Source organism: Meleagris gallopavo, unplaced genomic scaffold (assembly GCF_000146605.3).
Source record: "Meleagris gallopavo isolate NT-WF06-2002-E0010 breed Aviagen turkey brand Nicholas breeding stock unplaced genomic scaffold, Turkey_5.1 ChrUn_random_7180001957942, whole genome shotgun sequence".
Taxonomy (NCBI): Eukaryota; Metazoa; Chordata; class Aves; order Galliformes; family Phasianidae; genus Meleagris; species Meleagris gallopavo.
The window spans coordinates 79,816-100,892 of NW_011217780.1; the positions used below are offsets into that span (position 1 = coordinate 79,816).

At 41.2% G+C, this 21,077-nt stretch overlaps 1 protein-coding gene across 1 annotated transcript in view; it reads right to left on the bottom strand.

The window, feature by feature from the left end:
- The window catches only part of NFX1 (nuclear transcription factor, X-box binding 1), a gene marked incomplete at its 5' end in the record, with an annotated part of 72,097 nt that overhangs the window by 27,341 nt on the left and 23,679 nt on the right, over positions 1 to 21,077 (bottom strand). Inside the window, 9 exon segments of the mRNA XM_031557807.1 lie at positions 26 to 145; positions 3,686 to 3,794; positions 8,747 to 8,829; positions 10,362 to 10,392; positions 11,404 to 11,501; positions 12,519 to 12,736; positions 12,847 to 12,946; positions 13,964 to 14,103; positions 15,578 to 15,649. Coding sequence (XP_031413667.1) covers positions 26 to 145; positions 3,686 to 3,794; positions 8,747 to 8,829; positions 10,362 to 10,392; positions 11,404 to 11,501; positions 12,519 to 12,736; positions 12,847 to 12,946; positions 13,964 to 14,103; positions 15,578 to 15,649 — 971 coding nt within the window.

Sequence of the window (21,077 nt, forward strand, 5' to 3'; positions counted from 1 at the left end):
TTTTTAACTGAATAGCTTGACTTACCTGGATGATCGCAGTCATGTGGCCTGGTGCATGTTTTTTTGCACTCTGGTGGCTGAGTGCCACAAGGAACAGGGGGGTAAATCACTGATTCCCCACAGTAACAAGTCAACTCATCAAAACCTGAAAAAGCAAGTCACAAGAAATGTAACTCTGTATTTGTACTTCTCTACTAAGAGAAATATTAAAAGAAAATGCAAATGTTATATTCTGGCATCTTTTTTTCTTTTTTTTTTTTTTTTTTTAATATTAAGAACCACAAAAGTGAAATCACCTTCTCCTGTGCCTCCTACAAGATAACTGGACTACAGACATTTCATAACAAATATGCTTGCTTTTAGAGAGTGATTTTTTGACAACATCTTAAACTAGAACAGAATTAATGCTCTTGTAAAGTAGAAGGCTGTTCTTGTTCTATCATCGACTTAAAAATGGAAATATCTTGAATTCCCTTTCCAAAAGCACAGCATCCAAATTTTGCTTCTAGGCTCATTCAAAATCCTTTCTACAGTTTGTTTTCCTTCTTTACATATCTGACTCTATTCTGATCTGGAAGAAGCTAGTCTGCATTTCTTTCCAGCTCCTGCTATTTTTGAATTTTCATTCTTTTACCATTCTCTTGTGTGTGAACAGATTTCATCCTTTTGCCCAGACCAGCACATGGTGCCAGGAAGATTTCAGACAAAATTATCAAAAGGGCATCACTCTGTAAAATTTGACGTAGAATCTCCTCTGTATACTTCACACCATTTAGCACTATATGGATCCCCTTAATCAGTTTATGAACTGATGTACCCAGAGCTTGGTACTGGGGCTATTCTATTTAACATCTTTATTAATGACCTTGATGAGGGCATTGAGTGCACCCTCAGTAAGCTTGCAGGCGACACTAAGCTGGGAGGGAGTGTTGATGTGCCAGAGGGCAGAAAGGTACTGCAGAGGGACCTGGACAGACTGGATGGATGGGCCGAGGTTAATTGGATGAGTTTCAGTAGGGCCAAGTGTCGGGTCCTGCGTTTTGGTGACAACAACCCCAGGCAACCCTACAGGCTTGGGGAGGAGTGGCTGGAAAGCTGCCTGATGGAAAGGGACCCTGGTGTACTGATGGACAGTCGGCTGAATATGAGCCAGCAGTGTGCCCAGGTGGCCAAGAAGGCCAATGGCATCCTGGCTTGGATCAGGAATGGAGTGGTGAGCAGGACCAGGGAAGTCATCCTGCCTCTGGACTCAGCACTGGTGAGGCCTCACCTCGAGTGCTGTGTTCAGCTTTGGGCACCTCAGTACAGAAAGGACATGGAGGTGCTGGAGCAGGGCCAAAGAAGGGCAACAAGGCTGTGAAGGGCTTGGAGAATATGGCCTGCAAGGAGAGACTGAAGGAACTGGGGCTGTTTAGTCTGGGGAAAAGGAGGCTGAGGGGAGACCTTATTGCTCTCTTGCAATATCTGAAAGGTGCTTACAGCGAGAGCAGTGCTCGTCTATTCTCACTGGTGACAGGGTGAGGGGAAATGGCTTTAAGTTGCACCAGGATAAGTTTAGGCTAGATATTAGGAAACACTTCTTTAGAGAAAGAGCACTGGAGTTAAGCACTGGAATGAGCTTCCCAGGGAGGTGATTGAGTCACCATCCCTGGACGTGTTTAAAAACCGTTTGGATGTGGTGCTCAGGGACATGATTTAGGGGACGGTTGATAGAGTTAGGGTAGGATGGTTAGGTTGTGGTTGGGCTTGATGATCTTGAAGGTCTTTTCCAAATTAAGCAATTCTATGATTCTATGATCTTCACAGAAGGAGACTCCACAACCTCTCTGGACAACTTGATTCAGTGCTCTGTTACTCTCACCATAAAGAAGTTCTTCTGCACAATAGTACAAAACTTCCTATGTTCAAGTTTTAGGCCATTATTCCTTGTCTCATCACTACACAACATGAAGAGCTTGGCCTCATCCATTTGCCTCCCACCTTCCTTTAGACATTTACAAACATTTATCAGATCCCCTCTCACTATTCTTTTTCTCTGGCTGAACATACTCAGGTTACTCAGCCTTTCCTCATACAAGAGATGCTCCAGGCCCTTAATCATTTTTGTGGTCCTCCACTAGACTCCTTCTAGGAGATCCTTGTCTTTTTTTGAACTGGGGAGCCCAGAACTGGACACTGTAGTCTAAATGTGGCTTCACAAAGTAGAGAGGAAGGAGAACCTCCCTCAGCCTGCTGCCCACATGCTTTTTTAATGGGTCCTAGGATACTACTGGCCTTCTTGGCCACAAGGGCACAGTGCTGGCTCATGGCCAATCTGCTGTCCACCAGGTCCCCCAGGTCTATCTCTGCAGAACTCCTCTCCAGCAGGTCATCCCCTATAACCTGTTCTGATGCACATGGTTATTCTTTTGGAATAATCCTGAGGTCTTTCCCTGCTGCTTCCTAGAGTGACAGTGTTACCTGGCTCTTCATCATTCAGAAATACATCCCCTTCCCTCCCTGAATCTAGTTCAAAGCTTGCTAGTAAGTCCAGCCAGCCTGCTACCCAGAACACTCTTGCCGCACCTGGTCTCTCATGTCACACAATGTCAACATGCTTGATCTCACAAAGCCCCAAACTCAGAGTGTGGTATCAGCTCCGCAGCCAATTATTCACATTATCTTTTTTTCTCCTTCCTGAATTCCCACCTTAAACTGGGAGGAGAAAGGAGAACACTACCTGTGCTTCTGATCCATTCAACATCTTTCCAAGAGTCACCAAGTCTCTTTTGACTACCTGTTTGTTCTGCCTTCGCTAAACTGAAGTTACTGAAATGACCTGTACGATTTTCAGGTTACTATTTTGCTTTTTTAAAAGAGAATGTTTGGACACAGTAAGATTTGTTTTCTAAAGAAAGGTCCTACCAGCATGCACTCTGAAATACAAAAGCATTCTTCTTTCCATTTCAGGCCAAGAACAGAAAGCTTAGTATTCACTATTATAAATGTGTGAAATAATGAACATACGGTTTCCTACATCAAGTGGAGAGAAGCAGTTGTGAAAAACTAGTATCTTAATCTGACACAGATTTTAACAGAATACATACTCATATAAAGCTACTGCACCAGCTCAATTCTGTAGCTTAGTAGTTCATAATAAAATAGTACCTCACGGTTATCAATCTATTTGAAGTAATTCTTTAGTATTTCCACCATCTAGGGCATGATCAGAAAGCCTATGATACACAACTGACATCTACTTCCACAGACAGTCCATCTAGAAAAAAATCACTAGCACACAACATGGGAAAGTCCAATTTTTAAACACCTAAACAGATTTTGCTATATATTCCAGTATCTATAAAATTTACTGACTTGTCAACAGAAGAGTTCCATCAACTTTGACATTCTAAATTTATTTTTTTTTATTTTTACTTTTGCATGATTGCCCTCAAAGTTTAAGCTATTGCTGGATCAATGTAACTGAACACATTTCACTTTAATTCAAGTAAAATTTAATAAAGTTACTAAACTCATTTAAAAAAGAATAGCTTTCTTATCCACTATAAAAAAAAAACAACAACAACAAAACAATGAGAGCAAACTACAGATCTTCAGGTTCTGATCAAGTTCTACGTCCAACTCTGATCAATTAAGGTGAATATATTTCTATAACATGTAAGAAAAAAAGCATTATTGTACACACTTGTTTGCCAGCAGGTTTGACAACTGCCCCGGTGACAAGGCTCTTCACATCTATGAAGTCCACAGTTGAGTTTGCGACCACAAACCAAAGAACACTTATGTTCTGTGTCCTGTGGGAAGGCACAAAAGAAAAGCAAAATTAAACTATAAAATCAATACGTTTCTTTCTTCTGTGGAGTCATAATCCAGCAATTGCAAAATCACTAGGAAGAAATAAGAAGTTATTTTAATGGTCAACTCTCTCCTTCAGGTGACAAAGACAAGGATCTGTCAAGGTGGATCCATTAATTACAGTAGATTCCTGCCTACAAGGGTCCTGAATCTGGTATCATAGAATGGCTTAGGTTGGAAGGAATCTCAGAGATCATCTAGCCCTAACCCCTTGCCATGGGCAGGGCTGCTAACTGTTAGATCAAGCACCAGAATAGGTTCCACGGCCCCACCCAGCCTGTCCTTGAACACCTCTGAGGACAGGGCATCCACAACCTCTCTGGGCACCTTGTTTCACCATCTCAACACCCTCTCAGTGAAAAACTTCCCCAACATTTACCTAAACCTCCCTTCCTTTAGTTTAAAACCATTTGCTCTTGTCCTGTCATTATCTACCTGTGTAAAAAGTTGATTTCCTTCCTATTTATAACATCCCTTTAAATCCTAGAAGGCTGAAATGAGGTCTTCTCAGAGCCTTCTCTTCTCCAAATTAAACAAGCCAAGCTCCCTCAGCCTGTCTTCTTAGGAGAGATACTCTAGCCCTCAGATCATCTTCATGGCCCATCTCTGGATCGTCTACACAAGCTCCACATCTTTCCTGTGCTGGGAGCCCCAGACCTAGATGCACTATCCCAGGTGGGGCCTCATGAGGAGTAGAGAGCAACAACCACTTCCCTTGCCAAGACCAGCTTCTTTTGATGCAGCCCAGGACACAGTTGGCCTTTTGGGCTGCAAGCGCACACACTGCTGGCACATATTAAGTTTCTCATCTAGCAGAACCCCTAAGTCTTCTCACAGGGCTACTCAAAGGCTTCTGCTCAGTCTGTATGCATAATCTGGGATTGCCCTGACCAAAGTGCAACACCTTGCACTTAGGTTTGATCCACCAAATATTCCACCCTTCAAATCCACATCACTCCAATTTAAAGATAAGGATATGGTACGGTACCTCAAAGATCGTCTAGTTCCAACCCCATGCTGTGTTCTGGTCACCAACCAGCAGACCAGGCTGCCCAGAGCCACATCCAGCCTGGCCTTGAATGCCTCCAAGGATGCGGCATCCACAGCCTCCTTGGGCAACCTGTTCCAATGCCTCACCACCCTCAGAGTGAAAAACTTCCTCCTTATATCCAACCTAAACCTCCCCTGTCTCACTTAAAAAAAAAATTCCCCTTGTCCTATCACCATCCACCCTCACAAACAGCCATTCCCCCTCCTGTTTATCCACTCCCTCCAAGCACTGGAAGGCCACACTCAGGTCTCCCTGCAGCCTTGTCTCCTCCAGTCTAAACAAGCCCAGTTCCCTCAGCTTTTCCTCACAGGAGAGCTGCTCCAGCCTTCTGTCCATCTCAGTGCCTCCTCTGGACCCACTCCCAGAGCTCCACATCCTTCCTGTGCTGGGGGCCCCAGGCCTGGATGCAGCGCTGCAGATGGGGCCTCACAAGAGCCGAGCAGAGGGGGACCGATCCAACCTCCCTCTCCCTGCTGGCACCCTTTTAATGCAGCCCAGAACACAGCTGGCCTCTGGGCTGCAAGCGCACTGCTGGCTCACGTCCACCAGGACCCCCACATCCTTCTCCGCAGGGCTGCTGTTTATTCTCCCAGGCTGTATAAATACCTGGGATTGCCTCAGCTCAAGTGCAGTCCCTTGCACTTGGCCTTGTTGAGCCTCATTACATTCACATGGGCCTACTTCTGCAACGGACAATAAAGTCACCCATGAGCATCCCCTTCTCCAGGCTAAATAATTCCAGCTCTCTCAGCTGCTCCAGACCCCTCACCAGCTTTACTGCCCTTTTCTGAATGTACTCCAGGGCATCAGTGTCCTTCTGTAGTGAGGGACCCAAAACTGAACACAGTACTTGAGGGGTAGCACCACCAGGGCTGAGTTCAGAAGAATGATCGCTTCCCTTCTCCAGCTGGCAATGCTCCTTCTGATACAAGCTAGGATGCAATTGGCCTTCTTGGCCACCTAGGCACTGCACAGGCAAGCTTCAACCAATACCCTTAGGTCCATTTTATCCATGTAGTCTTCCAGCCACTCTGCTTCAAGCCTGTAGTTGCCTGGGGTTGTTGTGGCCCAAGTGCAGGATCCAGCACTTGGATTTGTTGACCTTCATTCATTGGCCTCAGCCCAGCTATCCAGCCTGTCCAGATCCCTCTGTAGGGCCTTCCCCAGGAAGATTCATGCTTCCTCCCAACATGGTGTCATCTGCAAACTTACTGAGGATGCACTTAATCTCCCCATCCAGGTCATTAATAAATATATTGAATAGGACAGGCTCCAGTATCAATCCCTGGGGAACACAACTTATGACTGGTCGCCAGCTGGATGTGTCTACATTTACCTCTGGGCCCAGCTATCCAGTCAGTTCAGGTTGGTCAAGCAGGACCTGCCCTTCATGAAACCACCCTGTCTGAGCCCAATTCCCCCAGTCGTCCCACACATGCCATGTGATCTCCCTCAAGATGATCTGCTCCATAGCCTTTCCAGGCTCTCAGGTCAGGCTGACAGGCCTGTTTCCCAGATTCTCCTTACAACCCCCCTTTTTGTAGATGTGAGCCACACTGTCAAGCCTCCAATCCTCTAGGACCTCTCCAGTTAACCAGGAATGCCGACAGATAGTGGAAAGCAGCTTGGCTATTACCCTGCCAACGCCTTCAGCATTCTTGGGCAGATTCCATCCAGACCCATGGTTCTGTGCCAGTCCAGGTAGAGTAGTAGGTCTCTAACAGTTTCCATCTGAATCACGGGGGGGTTGTTCTGCTCCCTATCCGAGACTTCCAGGTCAGGGGATAGAGTACCCCGAAGGTAACTGGTCTGACTTTTAAAAACAGATGGAAAGAAAGCATTCAGAACTTCAGCCTTTTCCTCATCCTCATTGGTCATGTTCCCCTCCACATAGTATAAAGGATGCAGATTCTCCTTAGCCCTCCTCATGCTGTTCAAATATTAGCTGTTAAGTTCAGAGGACCTACAGTAGGAGCAACACCACTCCAACATGCTCCAGCATTGCTAAGAAAACATTGTGACACTTGGTGGTGAAACTGTTAACTCCTGGGAACCAGCAAGTACAAGTCTGAATGGCTACTAGTTTTTCTAGAGGTGTATCTTTTTCAAAGAAATCAAGTACTGGCCCAACAGAACAACAAAAAGACTGTCAGCAATCGCCTTCAGTGCCTTAACATCCTATACTGTGACAGGTACTGTATGTGCATTGTACTTTGGGTCACCAGAACAGCAGTAGCTTACCCCCAGCCAATCGATCAATTGTTGGTTCATGCTGTGAAAGGGTGGAATGCAGTGAAATTGCCAGGTCACAGCTTGAACCAATGGTTAAGCACCAGGTGACTACCCAGGAAGCTCAGGTGCAAGCAGCACACCTGAGTGACCAGAAGGGGTGAAGCCTGGATCCACTCCTCCTCACTCTCATTTAAAAGTTAGCAGTGGAGGGAGTGGCATCTCTCTGGGTAAAGATAACACTCCTCTTCAGCCATCACTGGTCACTGGAAGGGGTGAGCCTGTTTCCTTCTTTATTACCTGTATCCGATTCGAAGGCACTGTCATCACCCTTCTTTTGCCATACACAACTCATTTAGGGGAATCAAAAGGAAAGTTTGTGCTGGAACTTGAAGATGCTAAATCTGGGAGTATTTTCAATTCTATTCAGTATTGTTTAGGCTGCACCTGCAGTATTGTTTCCAGTTCTGGGCTCTGTATTAACAGTTACATTGGCATAAGCAAGGGATTCCAGCAAAGGACTGAGAAGATTATGAACAGACTAGAATATCTCTCCTGTGAATAAAGGAGAAGAAAGCTGGGACCCCTGAGACTAGAGAAGAGGCTTGGGAGGGACCTTATCAATTTATGCAGATACCTAAAGGATGGAGCTACGCTCTTTTTAGTAGTGCCCTATGCCAAGGCAAGAGGCAATGGGCACAAACTGAGACATGGGACATTGCCCATGAACATTACAAAACATTTATTTACTGTGCAGGTGACTGACCACTGGCTCAAGTCACCAACAGTAGCTCAGGCGTCTTCATTCCTGGAACTTTTCAGCTGCTGTATGGACATGATCTTGGGCAAGTGGCTCTATGTGGCTAGGCCTGAGCAGAGGCCAGATGACCTCCAGAGGTCCCTTCCAAACTCAACCATTCTGTATTTCTATAACTGTCAAAACTATATACTGGAAAAAATAGCTCAGGCCTGATACACACAACTTTTCATCACAGCAGGTATACACCACTTTTAAAGTTTATCCTGTTAAGATTCCAGTCACAGACTTAGAACCATAATCCATGATGGAGCTAAGTAATATCACACCCTCTCTTATTTTCCTTGGAATCAGTGAACCAACAAAAAGTATCTTTACTTTGATTTTAAAAATTATAGAATTATTAAGCTTGGAAAAGACATCTAAGATCACAAAGACCAACCATCAATCTATCACCACTATGCCCATGTTCTTAATTGCCACATCTACGTGTTTCTCTAATATCTACAGGGATGGTGACTCCACTACTTCTCTGGGCAGCCTGTTGCATCACTTGATCATTCTTCCAGAGGAAAAAATGTTTCCTAACATTGAACAAGAACCTCCTCTCACACAACTTGAGGCCATTATCTATCACCTTTAACTGCATTTAAGCTAAAGCATGTTTTTACAATGCCCATAAAATGAATTCTGCAGAATAAGTGTACACGCAAACTTTTGGAGCATGACTTGTACTGGAAATAGAGATTCAACATACACAAAAATGCAAGGGCATAAAAGCAAAAAGTCAACTTCACAACAAAATACAAATGCTTCATTACAAGCAGTTTCTATAAACCCACATGTGGACTTACCACACAGCAGACTTCATTACACTTGTGTCGTCCACATGACCTTTTCTTGTTGCATCGCTTGTCACACATAAATGTAATAGCAGCTATTAAAAAAAAAATAATCGCAACATGTCATGATTTGCTCTTCGCTCACAATGAGAACAAAAGCTTAAGTCACAATATTAGGCTAAGAACGTTCTAAGGTCTCATCTAGAGAAGAGCAGTGTGGGAAGTTAGTGCACAAAAACATAAATTAGTTGCACTTCCACATTGATTCCCCAGGTAAACACTTGCCTTGCTTTAAACAAGCCCTTGTTCAAAAAGATTTTTGGAGTGCAGTTTATTTCACATTATTCTTTGTACCATAAACTCTGCAAACAGAACAGACAAAATAGGACTTCCTGATACACTGATTATACCACGAATAAACTTACTACTATCCTCAAGCAATGTGAACAACTATTTCTGAGTTCTTAAGTGTTTTTATGTCTTCATAGCTGAAAGTTCAACTCAGGAAATATGCATATTACTACATTACTGACCTTGTAAGTGAGTACCTCAGTATGACAGAGATCCATCAACTAAAATGTCTCTAGATTGAGATTCTTCAGTTTTAACAATTAAACAGCATACGAACTACTCCCAGTATCAATCACTAAAAAGCAGGATGAGCAATTCTTTGTCTATGTGGTAAATATCTGAACTCTCCAACCAAGTATCCTCTCTTTTCTACAGGGTAAACAACCAGCACAAAAGACAGGAAAGGCAGCAAAGACTACACTTAGAGAACTCCTCCAGCAGTAGTTCAGCCAGTTACCGTGGGTTACCACTACGGCGCAGTTCACTACTGTTTCAGGTCTCCTATCTTTCTTCCATAAATGGAGAGGTGGGAACGGCTATAAACATCCATTCGTTCATTTCCTTTTCCTGAAGTGATCTCTCTTGCTCATCCACAAGATCAGCAGATACCAGGTGCTCTATGACTGACTGCTTTGTGTTTACGTGGTGATAGCACTACAGAGTAGGACTGTGTCATCCTTATGTATTTACATTTAGCAGCTCCATGAAATGTTGCCATGATCCAGCTTACAAGACAACTCTTGAGGAAGAATTCTAGTCAAGCGATGCTGACAAAATAATCTTATAATCAAATCCTTAAATTTTATAAGCAGACAAAATTCAAAGATTCACTCCTGCTTTGATTGAAGGCCTTTCAGAACAGCTTTAAGGACTTCTAAGTCTTGAAAAACGTGAACACATCATCTGCTTTATTTAACATAAAATACATTAAGTCTCTCTAAAAACTGAAAATAAAAAACAACAAAAGACATATCATGATAAAGAACAAATTGCCAAAGAAAATCCTGAACAACCAGAACTCAAAAGAATATGAGGAAAAAGTTAAGTGAGCTCCCAAGTTCTGCCATCCTCTGAAATTCTGTAGTAGAAAAAAAAAACCAACACCCAAGACAGAAACATAGAGCAGAGATACGAAATCAGCATCAGAAATTGAAAATGACTATTGAATCAGATATTTGGCAACTTCTTGAATCAAAACCGAAACTAACGAGCTGTCTCATTAAGAATTCAAAACTATTTCATATTATATACTGAACAAATTATAAAATAATACTACCTTTATTCCTGAGTAGAGCACATGGGACTTCCTAGGAAACAAACAGGGAGCAATTATATTGCAACAACTGCAACTTATTCATCTAGAAAGTACCTAGTCACGTATGACAAGAAGTTTTCAGGTGCATAACACTTTAGGACACAAGAAAGGAAAAAGCTGGAAAAATCCTCAAATTTATGCATTAATTCATGTTTTAATCTACATTTTTTTAATCTTGACATTTTAACAGTTGACTTGTTTCCCTAGAAATTCAGTAGCAAGAGTTTGTAGTTTAAGATTCCTCACTTAACTCAGTGGATAACACTGTAAAGTAATAAGAACACATTTGTCCTAGGAAACCAGAAACTTGCACTGAGAAAAGCTATGCCTTCCTCAAGTATATTAATAAAGTTCAAATTTGTGCTTTGAACACGTTTCAAAAAAAAAGCAAGACTGACATTTGTTAAACAGAAAGTCAAATCTCATGACTGAAAATTTTTACTCAGATAAAATACTTCAACATGAAAATAAAAAGTTTCTGAGATAGTAACCAAGGATTTCAAAGCTACGGTTATGCACAGTATACTTTTAAACTAGGCTACCAATTATTATATGACATTTGGTGAGGTTGTGCTGTTTCATTACATGAATGTACAAAGAAAGACTAAAAACCAATATCATCTCCAAAATTTCCTACAAACCTATAGGCTATCACTATACATCATTTAGCTTTTCCTCTACCTCTCTCTTGGTTTACGTTACTCTTGGTAAAACTATCATTCTCTGCACTACATCATTACTGCAGGACAATACAGGCTTTGCAGCCAGCTTAAAGAAAATTCTGTAAGTACTGCAGTAATCCTTCAGAAATTGTATTCACGGTAGCTAGCCTACACTGGCCCTTCACAGCATTACCTAGCTGATGTCTATCAGCTCTAACATAGCAGACACCCCTGTAACTACAGAGACAACACCTTCTTAGCTTCCTTTTCTCCACAGCTTAAAAAAAAACAACAAAAACCCACCAACTACCTGTTTTCCTGGTCAAACTCTATGCACTCACCTTTTTTTTGAAGCCACACCTACAATAAATATTTGATGTTTGAGAACATGGTTTACAGTCTCCTTCATGGCACAGGCTTTCACATGTATGAAGCAACTCTATCAAAATTAAAGTAAAAAGATTGAAATAAATAAAATGCATGATCAGTAACAAGGTATTTATCAGGAGCACCACAGTTTGCAGATACCAAGCCTACTGGCAGCTGGGTTTCCATTCTGACATACTGGCTCAAACAGACGAAAGAGTTCAAGGATTTCACAGTTGTTTTTTTTTTCCTGTTATTTGGAACTTTGTGATCCTGAATACGTAGACTAATCAGTTAAGTCTACAATTAACATTGATAATGCACAAATACCTTTTATGTATATTTTTTTGAATTTGCAAGATAAACATCTTAAACAAGGTTCACAAATTTTAAGTACATAATTCTTTCTTCTTGTTCATCCTTAATGAAAAAGACTTATGCATACCTTCATCTTTTACTTCCTGGGTTAACTGCAGTAAATCAGACTTCAGTGGAATTTCAAGTATAAGAAGTTATGATTAATTACACGGTTTTATAAAACTGAAGTGTCATACAAACTCAGTTTAATGTACTTTTATGTAATTAATGCAATCACTGAAGAGATTATTTAGTTCTGTAAATAACTTCTTTCTTTCAACTGCCCAACATCACATTTCACATCATGGCCTAATGCCACACTTCTCTTTGTGGCCACAGTAAATGAGTGCTTAATAACAGTACCTAAAGGTTCTAAGTGAAATCATTTATCTCTACCAGTCTTCATATCAACAATGAAGACATGGGTGGGCTTTTAAGAGACCTCAGCAGACACAAACAGCAAGAAATTCCTACAGTTCCACCACTATGACAGTCTATGGAAACACAATTTTAGAAGTAGCTATTGTAGATGATTTCTAGATAACCACATTTCCTGATTTTAAAGTATCCCTTTGAACAAATACATCCTATCTCAAAGGCTCTGCAGTAGCATTCATACTCAATTTGGCTAATACCCAAATCCTTAAAAAATATCTTTGACGTGAAAGTTGTTTTTTTTTAAATAATGTGAGATATTTTTTTTTGATACTCTGATGCAGAAAGCTCTCATTACCATAGCTACCACAAGAAAGAGGTTTGCCACACGTTTTTCCACATGATGGGATAGGATCTGTGCATATTTTACGTTCAATACATCCTAGTTCCAGTAACTTGCTAAGAGGAGTCTGACCACAGGGACAGCGATACACTACTTGCGGAAGTCGAGGACAGAGTTGGCAAGGTTGAGGATGGCATACTTGTGTACAGTTGTGCCTCCCACAATTTAATGTTCTGTGAAAAAAATAACAAAAAAAGAAAAAGGGGAATTACAACGACATGACCACTAAGTATGAACAAAATGACCTTTCATTTTTTGGAAGCCTAAGTTACAGTGAACTTACTTGCCACACGTATTCTGACAAGAGAAACTCCCAAATCCATCATAAAATTCTTCCTTTGTCCCACACAATACTTCTTTAAAGTTTTTTCCACAGTAACACACTAAAAGAAAGCAACGTTGCACAGAAAACAGTAAAAGTATCAGTGACAGAACAAGAGAGAAATGCAAAATTGTGAGATGTGAGAAACAGTCCTTTTTTTTCTAAGCACATGAGATTTAATTCAGAGATTTCTCAATCCTACAGATTCTGAAATAGCACTTTTGTTTTGATGAGACAAAAACCAAAGGGGAAGCTCTCGCTTCACAAAAAGCTTACATATTAAAGTAGTATACATAACAAGTTAAGTATTGCCTTAAATGTCAAGAAAATGAACATATTTTTTGAATTATTTATTTAGAAAACTGTATTTGCTTTAGTATACTGGAACAAGTATGATACAGTTTCCTTTCCACAACTGAGCTTAGCAAATTTTAAGCAGCAAATTGAGTCCTTCGTTGGTAGGTGATCTGTCGGTCTCTGTTCTTTTTCCATAGTGTTTAAAGTCTTGGAATGATGTAATCTTAAGTGGGATCATAGGTCAATTCAGGTTGAAAGATGGTCAGCTAATCCAAAGCCTTAAAGCTGAGCCAGCAGTGAGATCAGATCACATTACTCACTGTTGTACTCAGCTGGGTCTAAAAAACTCCAAGTTCGCACATACACACAAAAAAATGTTTCCTTACACCCAGTTACAACATTTCAATTTAGCCTATCGACTCGTCCTCTTAACATACATACACAGGCTGGCTCCATCTTCTTGATTATCTCCTGTTAGCTACTGAAAGACTCAGTCCTTCCTAAGCCTTCTCAACCTAAAGTAGTCTAGTTCTACCCATCTTCATAGAACGTGTTTTCCAGCATCCTAAACCTCACAGCAGAATTCTTCCAGCCACGTTCATATTCCTATTTTAATATATAGCAATTCTAATTTTCCAGTCTTTAAATATTCTAGCAACAGAGCTTAGTTAACTCAAATAAAGCCCCTGCCCCATGGCAAAGTCCTCTTCCCCCCCCACCTCTTGTTTTCCTAGTGTACATACATCGTGGATGGATATGCATAAGGCATTCTGATACTTACCTTGCTGTACTTTTAGTTGGCAAGGTAAACATTCTCCTGCATGGCACACCTGAGTACATCTGTGCTTGCCACAGTTTAAAGTACTTCCACATACATTAGAACAATGAATTTTTGTTGACTGGCCACAGCGAACTGAGTGACTGCAGAAGAATGACACCACATTCTATCAGCTACCTTAAATCCACAGAGAACTTATTAAAAAGCATAATAGACTTCTGTCAACAAAATGGGGGAAAAAGACAGACATTTTGAAACTTGAAGTATGGCTACGCATTGGGCCAAGAGCAGATATTTCCATGACACAAATCTTTCCTAAAGCTTTAAATGATCTGAAGGTACAATGAAGACAGTGATAAGAGTATTAATAGTGATGCAGCCTACAGAAACATTTTTCATAACTAAGAATACTCCCTCCCCCCCCCGCCTACATCAGTGTAGCTTGAATTAATCTCCCAGAGATTGTAGCTGCTTAATCAAGGAAAGGTAGAAGAATTCAATTTTAAGTTTTTTGTTTGCTTTTACATAGGACGCATGCAAATATTACCAACATAAACTGCATTTTATTATAAAATATTCTGGCTCTAAAACTCAAAAATTTCCTAGTCTTTATACAATTGCAACAACTGACGTTACCCACGATGAAATGTGCGAAATAGCAACTTGAAAATAACCTGAAGTTTCAGGTGCTATGCATCTCGGATGCTGATACAGTACATATGACAAAATGCTATTTAGAATGACGTTTTAAATGTTAAATGCAGCACTATAAAAAGAAAAGCAAACAGCAATTTGAATGCATTTGGGAAAAACAGAATTGCCTCTTCTTTTACTAACTATTCCTTACAATTCAATGAATCAATCTTATGTAAAATAAAATTCAGTTATCTAAAATTTATTTATTTTCCCCTGAAGATTAAGTGCCTCCACCTGCAAATACTTAAACAAGAACAGGAATGCTAACACTGAATGTGTTTTTTTCTTTTGATTCTGACAATGAACATGGGCAAATATTTTATTACATAGAATCAGTCATAGCTACCTCTCAGAGCAACCGAGCATGAAAGATCACAAAGTATGGGCAGCACAGTCTTGCTGTTGAAAATGACAACACACGCATCAGACACACAAGGAAAAGACAGCCTTCAAGACTAGAATAAAACACAGACTTCCCTTTTGTAGTGGCACAGCTTCCCTGAGCTATACAGAAATATTATTTCTGGAATGGAATGTAACTGAATTATCCTATGTGGACAGAAAAAAGTGCCTTTTTTCCTACTTCTTTCGCTGTCTCCTACAAACGAAAATAAGTAAGTACCAGAACGTGATTGAAAAACACTGCATCAACTCACAGACAGCTTCAATAACTCGGTTTTGTATCCCAAGTTTCTTTTTCTTAAGATTAAAAGTAATCACTTTTCTAAAAGGAAATATGTGTAAACTTCTCTAGCTGATTTTAGCACACAAAAGCTCAAGCTCAGAAAAAAAAAATTATATAAACATAAAATATAAACATAAAATTATATTAACTATAGCTCAGAAAAGAAACACTGCTATTAAACTTCTAGTGAACTACTATTACATAAGCTTTTGTTGACATAATAGAAATATTCTCACCTTGTTTGTCCACATTCACATGTTTTTGTCACAAAGGCTGGGCACGAAGGACAAGGTCCTGGATGACACAGGCTTAAAAATGAAACAAAAAAGCAAATGAAGTTGTAAAGTACTCTCTAAGTTTATCACACTCCTGGGGAAATAAAATACAGTTACTCCAAAAATACAGAGAAGTTTTAGGAACCAGTACATCCTCAAAACTCTGCATGTATACAGTTCACTCCTTATACAGGATAATAAATTGTTTTAACTCATATAAAAATATTGGAAATGGTTACAGTTGCATCAGTCTCAAAAGTTTTCAGACAGTGAGACTGAACAAAATATTCCATAATGCTGCTGCTGTCAAGTCAGTAACGTCTCTGCTTGTATTTCACATCTTGCATTTCAGCAGATGGCCTGCATCAGCTCAGCTGTGCTCACTGGGGTAACGCTCAAATATTACATGCACAAGTCATTAACACGTTCACTTCCCTCAGCAATCAACAGTAACTGTAAGAAGTCTAACACCAACATTTCCTTGCTACAGTTCTTCTAACTTAAAAAATAAAAGTGCACGCACTCACACGCTTCTTATTTAGCGAGCAACTACAGTATGATTTGGTTTATGCAGAAGCTACAGTAAAGACAGACAATGCCTCCACATTTTGGTATGTTTAAAAGAGACAAAAAATATACTTAAATACTGTGTTTGAAACACAGTAGAAAATGCAATAAGACAGCAGAGCATCAAGATCCCAGGCTGCAGCCAAGTGAGGATCTGCTCAGGCGTGACAGCAGTACGTCCAGAGAGCAAGAAGCTGCTTCCCTTCAGAAAGCCTCCCAGACACACAGAGAGCTCCAGAGAAATACCCTTGTCTCCACTGCCAAACCCTGCGTGAGGCTGGGAAGGGTGGATCCTGGCTCCACCCCTTTGGTCACTCAGGAGCACTGCATGCATCTGAGCTCCGCTGGGTTGGCCCTGCCATCCCACCAGGTGCTCCATCACTGCTTCGGGCTGTGACTTAGCATTTCTGCTACAGCATTACAAAGTAAATGCAAAGACAGATGCTGAGACCTCAGCATTAAGTTCCATTCAGTGCATTCAGAGTCCTACTTTTATTGAAACTTCATTATTTGTCATTAGCATGGATGATTTCTTTCACAAATGATTGCTGGTGCTGCTCTAGAGAACTAACCTACTAGAAGGGTTGGGAGTAAAGATACACCTAGACTTAAGAATGTATATCTATCTGCTTAACAGTAGAAGTATTTTATTTAATATAGCCCCAAAGGATTTTCCACAACTGTTGTGAAGATTACAGCACCAAAGACCTATCAGGAAAGTTTAAATCTTAGTGTCTGGTCTAACAGAGCACGAAGTCTCAGTTACTGCCTTTATAAGATCTTTTTCAGGTGTTCTCAAAAGGCACTGCATAATGCCAGTTGGCAGGGAAATTTCAAAGTCTAAACAGATGATCAACTCTTAAAAAACAGCTGCAGTTTGTCATTATGTTTATTATTTGCAACATTTTATTCAATTTTAATTAAGCTGGATGCTAGACTGATGAAGAATCTAAAAACCTAAAATAGATTTCAGCATATTTAAATGTGAAGAGAACTCATTTTCCAAAGCATGCCACAGCTGACACAAGCAAAAGGCTAGCAGATTACTCTCCTTTTGAGGAGCTGCTTGCCTGCCCACTGAGCTGTTTATATTATTTCAATAAACCTAAGCAAGTATTACTTACAGATTCATTATTAAAACATAGTAAGTTAGCCTCACTCATTTTCACCAAAATGGATTATTTAATGCCACATTTATGCAACAATCCAACTGAATTTTGTCAGTAGCATAGGGAAATGCTAACAGCATGGCAAAAGTTAAAGCTCAACTGATGTGATAGCACAGGAAAATAAAAAGCCCAGAACTACACTATGGAAAGTAGATTAACACAAACAATGTCACCTACACCACTGCATTTAAAAAAAAAATTGCATTGAAGATACATGGTTGGGAATCAGCAAACTATTAAAACAAACAAACATGTGCACAGCCAAAAAAATCCATAATATAAATTAGTATTCAAAATAGCACTTCAATAGAAAGTAATTATCAAATGGATCAACAGACTGGAGTAAATTGGCTGTAGACAAAAGTTGGCTGAAGAAATGCTCTCTATAACCTAACTTTTGAAAGTAGAGCACAAATTTCAGACATCCCTTACAATAATAAAAGAGATGACAAATCTTGAAATCCAAAACCACCAGGGTCACAAAAGCTAAGGAAACACTTCTGATTCTAGCTGAAAGAAAACATGAAAGATGTGTACAGGTTATAATGGGAAAAACTGCCAGCCTAGGAACTAACGTACCCTTGACAAGAGCCGGGAAGAAGCCAGGGCAGCCCTACACAGACTTATGCATTTATATTAAAGACAAAAAATAACTTGCTATCAAGTTATCATGTCCAGTTTGCCATTCACCTGTACTCAAAAGTCCTTTTCAGCAGGGCTGTGTTCTATTCTTCCACACCTTGTATTGATAGTGGAGAGGTTGCCACAACCCAGGTGCAAGGCCCTTGGTTTTGTTGAAACTTGTGAGGTTCTCCTGAGCCCACTGCTTGATACTGTCCAGGTCTCTCTGGTGGCACCCCATCCCTCAGGCCTATCAAGCTCGCCAGACAGTCTGGTGTCATCTGCAATCTTGCTGAGGGTGCACTCGATCCCACTGCTGATGTCACTGATGAAGATATTAAAGAGCATCATTCCCAGCACCGACCTTTGAGGGACACTACTTGTTACTGTTCTCCATCTGGACATTAAGCCACCTCCATCCGGACATTGAGTGGTTCACCATCTCTCACTGGGTTAGATCTCACAATCAGTTCCTCATCCATTGAACTGTCCTTCCATCAAATCCATATCTTTCCAGTTTAGAAAGAAGGATGTTGTGGCAGACTATGTCAAAAGCCTTACTGAAGTTCAGACAGGTGCCATCAGCGGCTCTTTGTCCATCGACACAGTTATGCCATCACAGAAGGCCACCAACTTGGTCAGGAAGGACTTGCCCTTGGTGAAGCCATGTTGGTTGTCTCTTATCACCTCCCTACCTTCCATGTGTCTTAGCACAGTTTCCAGAAGGATCCACTTCATGATCTTCCCTGGCACAGAGATGAGGCCATCAGACTTACCTCACTTCTTGTCTCAATTGGATTGTCCTTTCTACCCTTATTTAAAAAAAAGGCTGCTACACTGCCTTTTTTCCAGTCACCGGGGTCTTCACCCCACTGCCACGACCATTCAAATATCATCAAGAGTGGCTTAGCGACTTCATCAGGCAACTTCCTCTGGACTCTGGGACGCATCTTGTCCATATACTTATGGATGTTCATTTCTTCAAGTGATCACGAACCTGATTTTGTTCTACCAGTTGCTATCTTCCATCCTGTCCACTCAAAGTGTTTATGGAGAACAATTGCCAGTGAAGACTGAGACAAAAAAGTTGCTGAGTACCTCAGCCTTCTCCTCGTCCGCTGTCATCAGCTTGCCTGTATTGCTCACTAGGGAGCTACACCCTCCTGAACATTCCTTTTCTGGTTTACCTACCTATAGAAGCCTGTCTTCCTCTTTGCTCTCCTTGCCAAGTCCAGCCTTCCTGACCCCATTCCTGCACAGCCAAGTAGCATCCCTATACTCTTACTAGTGTACCTGTCCATGTTTCCACTGCCTATGCACTTCCTTCTTGCTCTGCTTTGACCAGCAGGTCCTGGTTCAGCCATGCCAGTTTTTGCCTTCCTGACTTCCTACACCTGGGGAAGGACACTTGCTCTTGCTCCCTAAGGAAAGCTTCCCTAAAAAAGATCTGCTAGCTCTGCTCCACTTCCTTTTCTTTGAGGATAGTCTCCTGGGAGTTTTGTTGACTAAGTCTCTGAAGAGCTGGAACGCGGCTTTCCTGAAATTTAGCATTCTGATTTTGTCTGATATCCATCAAGAGGGTGAACTCCACCCCTGCATGGCCACTACAGCCCAAGCAGCCTCCAATCCTGACATCACCAATCAGCTTACTTGCATTGGTGAGCAACAGGTCCAGCACTGCAGAGGGAGATGCAAGGGGGGACTCCTCATAGGACTGTCTATTACTTAGCTCAAAACGTTAAGCTAGGTGCATTCCAGGAGCCTCCTGGATTGACTGCAGCACACTGCTATTTTTCCAGAAGGCGTCAGGATGGTTGAAGCCCCCAGTAGGAGAGCCTGCAATCTCAAGAGCCTCCAGTAGCTGCAAAGGGGCTGAAGTTAAATTACAATGGCTAGGCTGTAACACCCTCCTGTGCTCTGCACCTCTCATCTATATGCCAGATGGAGGAAATACAAGCATCCTACTACAAAGCTATGACAATAATGTTCCTCTGATGTCACATACGAGGAGAAGAGGGAATGATGTTTGCATAGGAAATCCTGCTATTGTCTCATCAATTAACTGTAGTGTTGATAGACTACACGTGTTTTTTGGAAACCCAGGTCTGATCAACTGGTAGGCAATACGCTAAAACAGTCTTAAAATGGTAGCACCATGTACCTAACTGTAAAAAGGCTCAGAGAATAGATAGGATTAAATGCTGGAAAAAAGGGGCAATGCTGTGAACATCAAAGACTCACAGTGGACAGATCCTTTATGTTAGTCAACCACACAGACTTGAGAAGAGCATGCATAGTTTACTCCTGCAAACTGATCCTCAGTTTAGAACATATGGTGAAAATCTTGACAGTAAGATGAAAACAGGTTTTTTTTTTTGTTTTTTTGTTTTTTTTTAAAAAGGCATGTAAAGTCTCATTGAACGGAAAGGCATTTGTGGTCCAAAGGTCCAAAAACCTAACATCATACACCTTGACTTCCTGCAGAAATCTGTGGGAGCAAACCCACAATCTAAACAAAGAAACACTAACAAGACAGTTTTTTGAGAGCACCTAAACTCATGCAAGCACAATAACACTGCCTCCTTGCCCTGATGACAAGTATACCTTTGAGAACCCTCTTGAGAAAAACCCCTGTCTGGACATAGGATCATGATCTAGACCTCTCCATCTGCTGAAGTCTTCGAGCAGAGGATACAGAACGATGAACTGCTAAAGATCCACTTAGATGATAAAAGTTTCATACCTCTAACTCAATCACTCTGAAACAGCAAGAGGGAACCAGGTTTCTCCTAGACTTTTCATAAAGCAGATGGTGGTAGAGTGCATCCTCATTCACACTACAATTCCCACATGAAAACAAGTGTCCAACATACACTGAGGGCTGGAGCAGCTCTCCTATGAGGAAAGGTTGAGGGAACTGGGCTTGTTTAGCCTGGAGAAGAGAAGGCTGCAGGGAGACCTCAGTGTAGCCTTCCATTATTTGAAGGGAGCGGATAAACAAGAGGGGGAAAGGCTGTTTGTGAGGGTGGGTGGTGATAGAAAAAGGGGGAATGGTTTTAAACTGAGACAGGGGAGGTTTAGGTTGGATATTAGGAGAAAGTTTT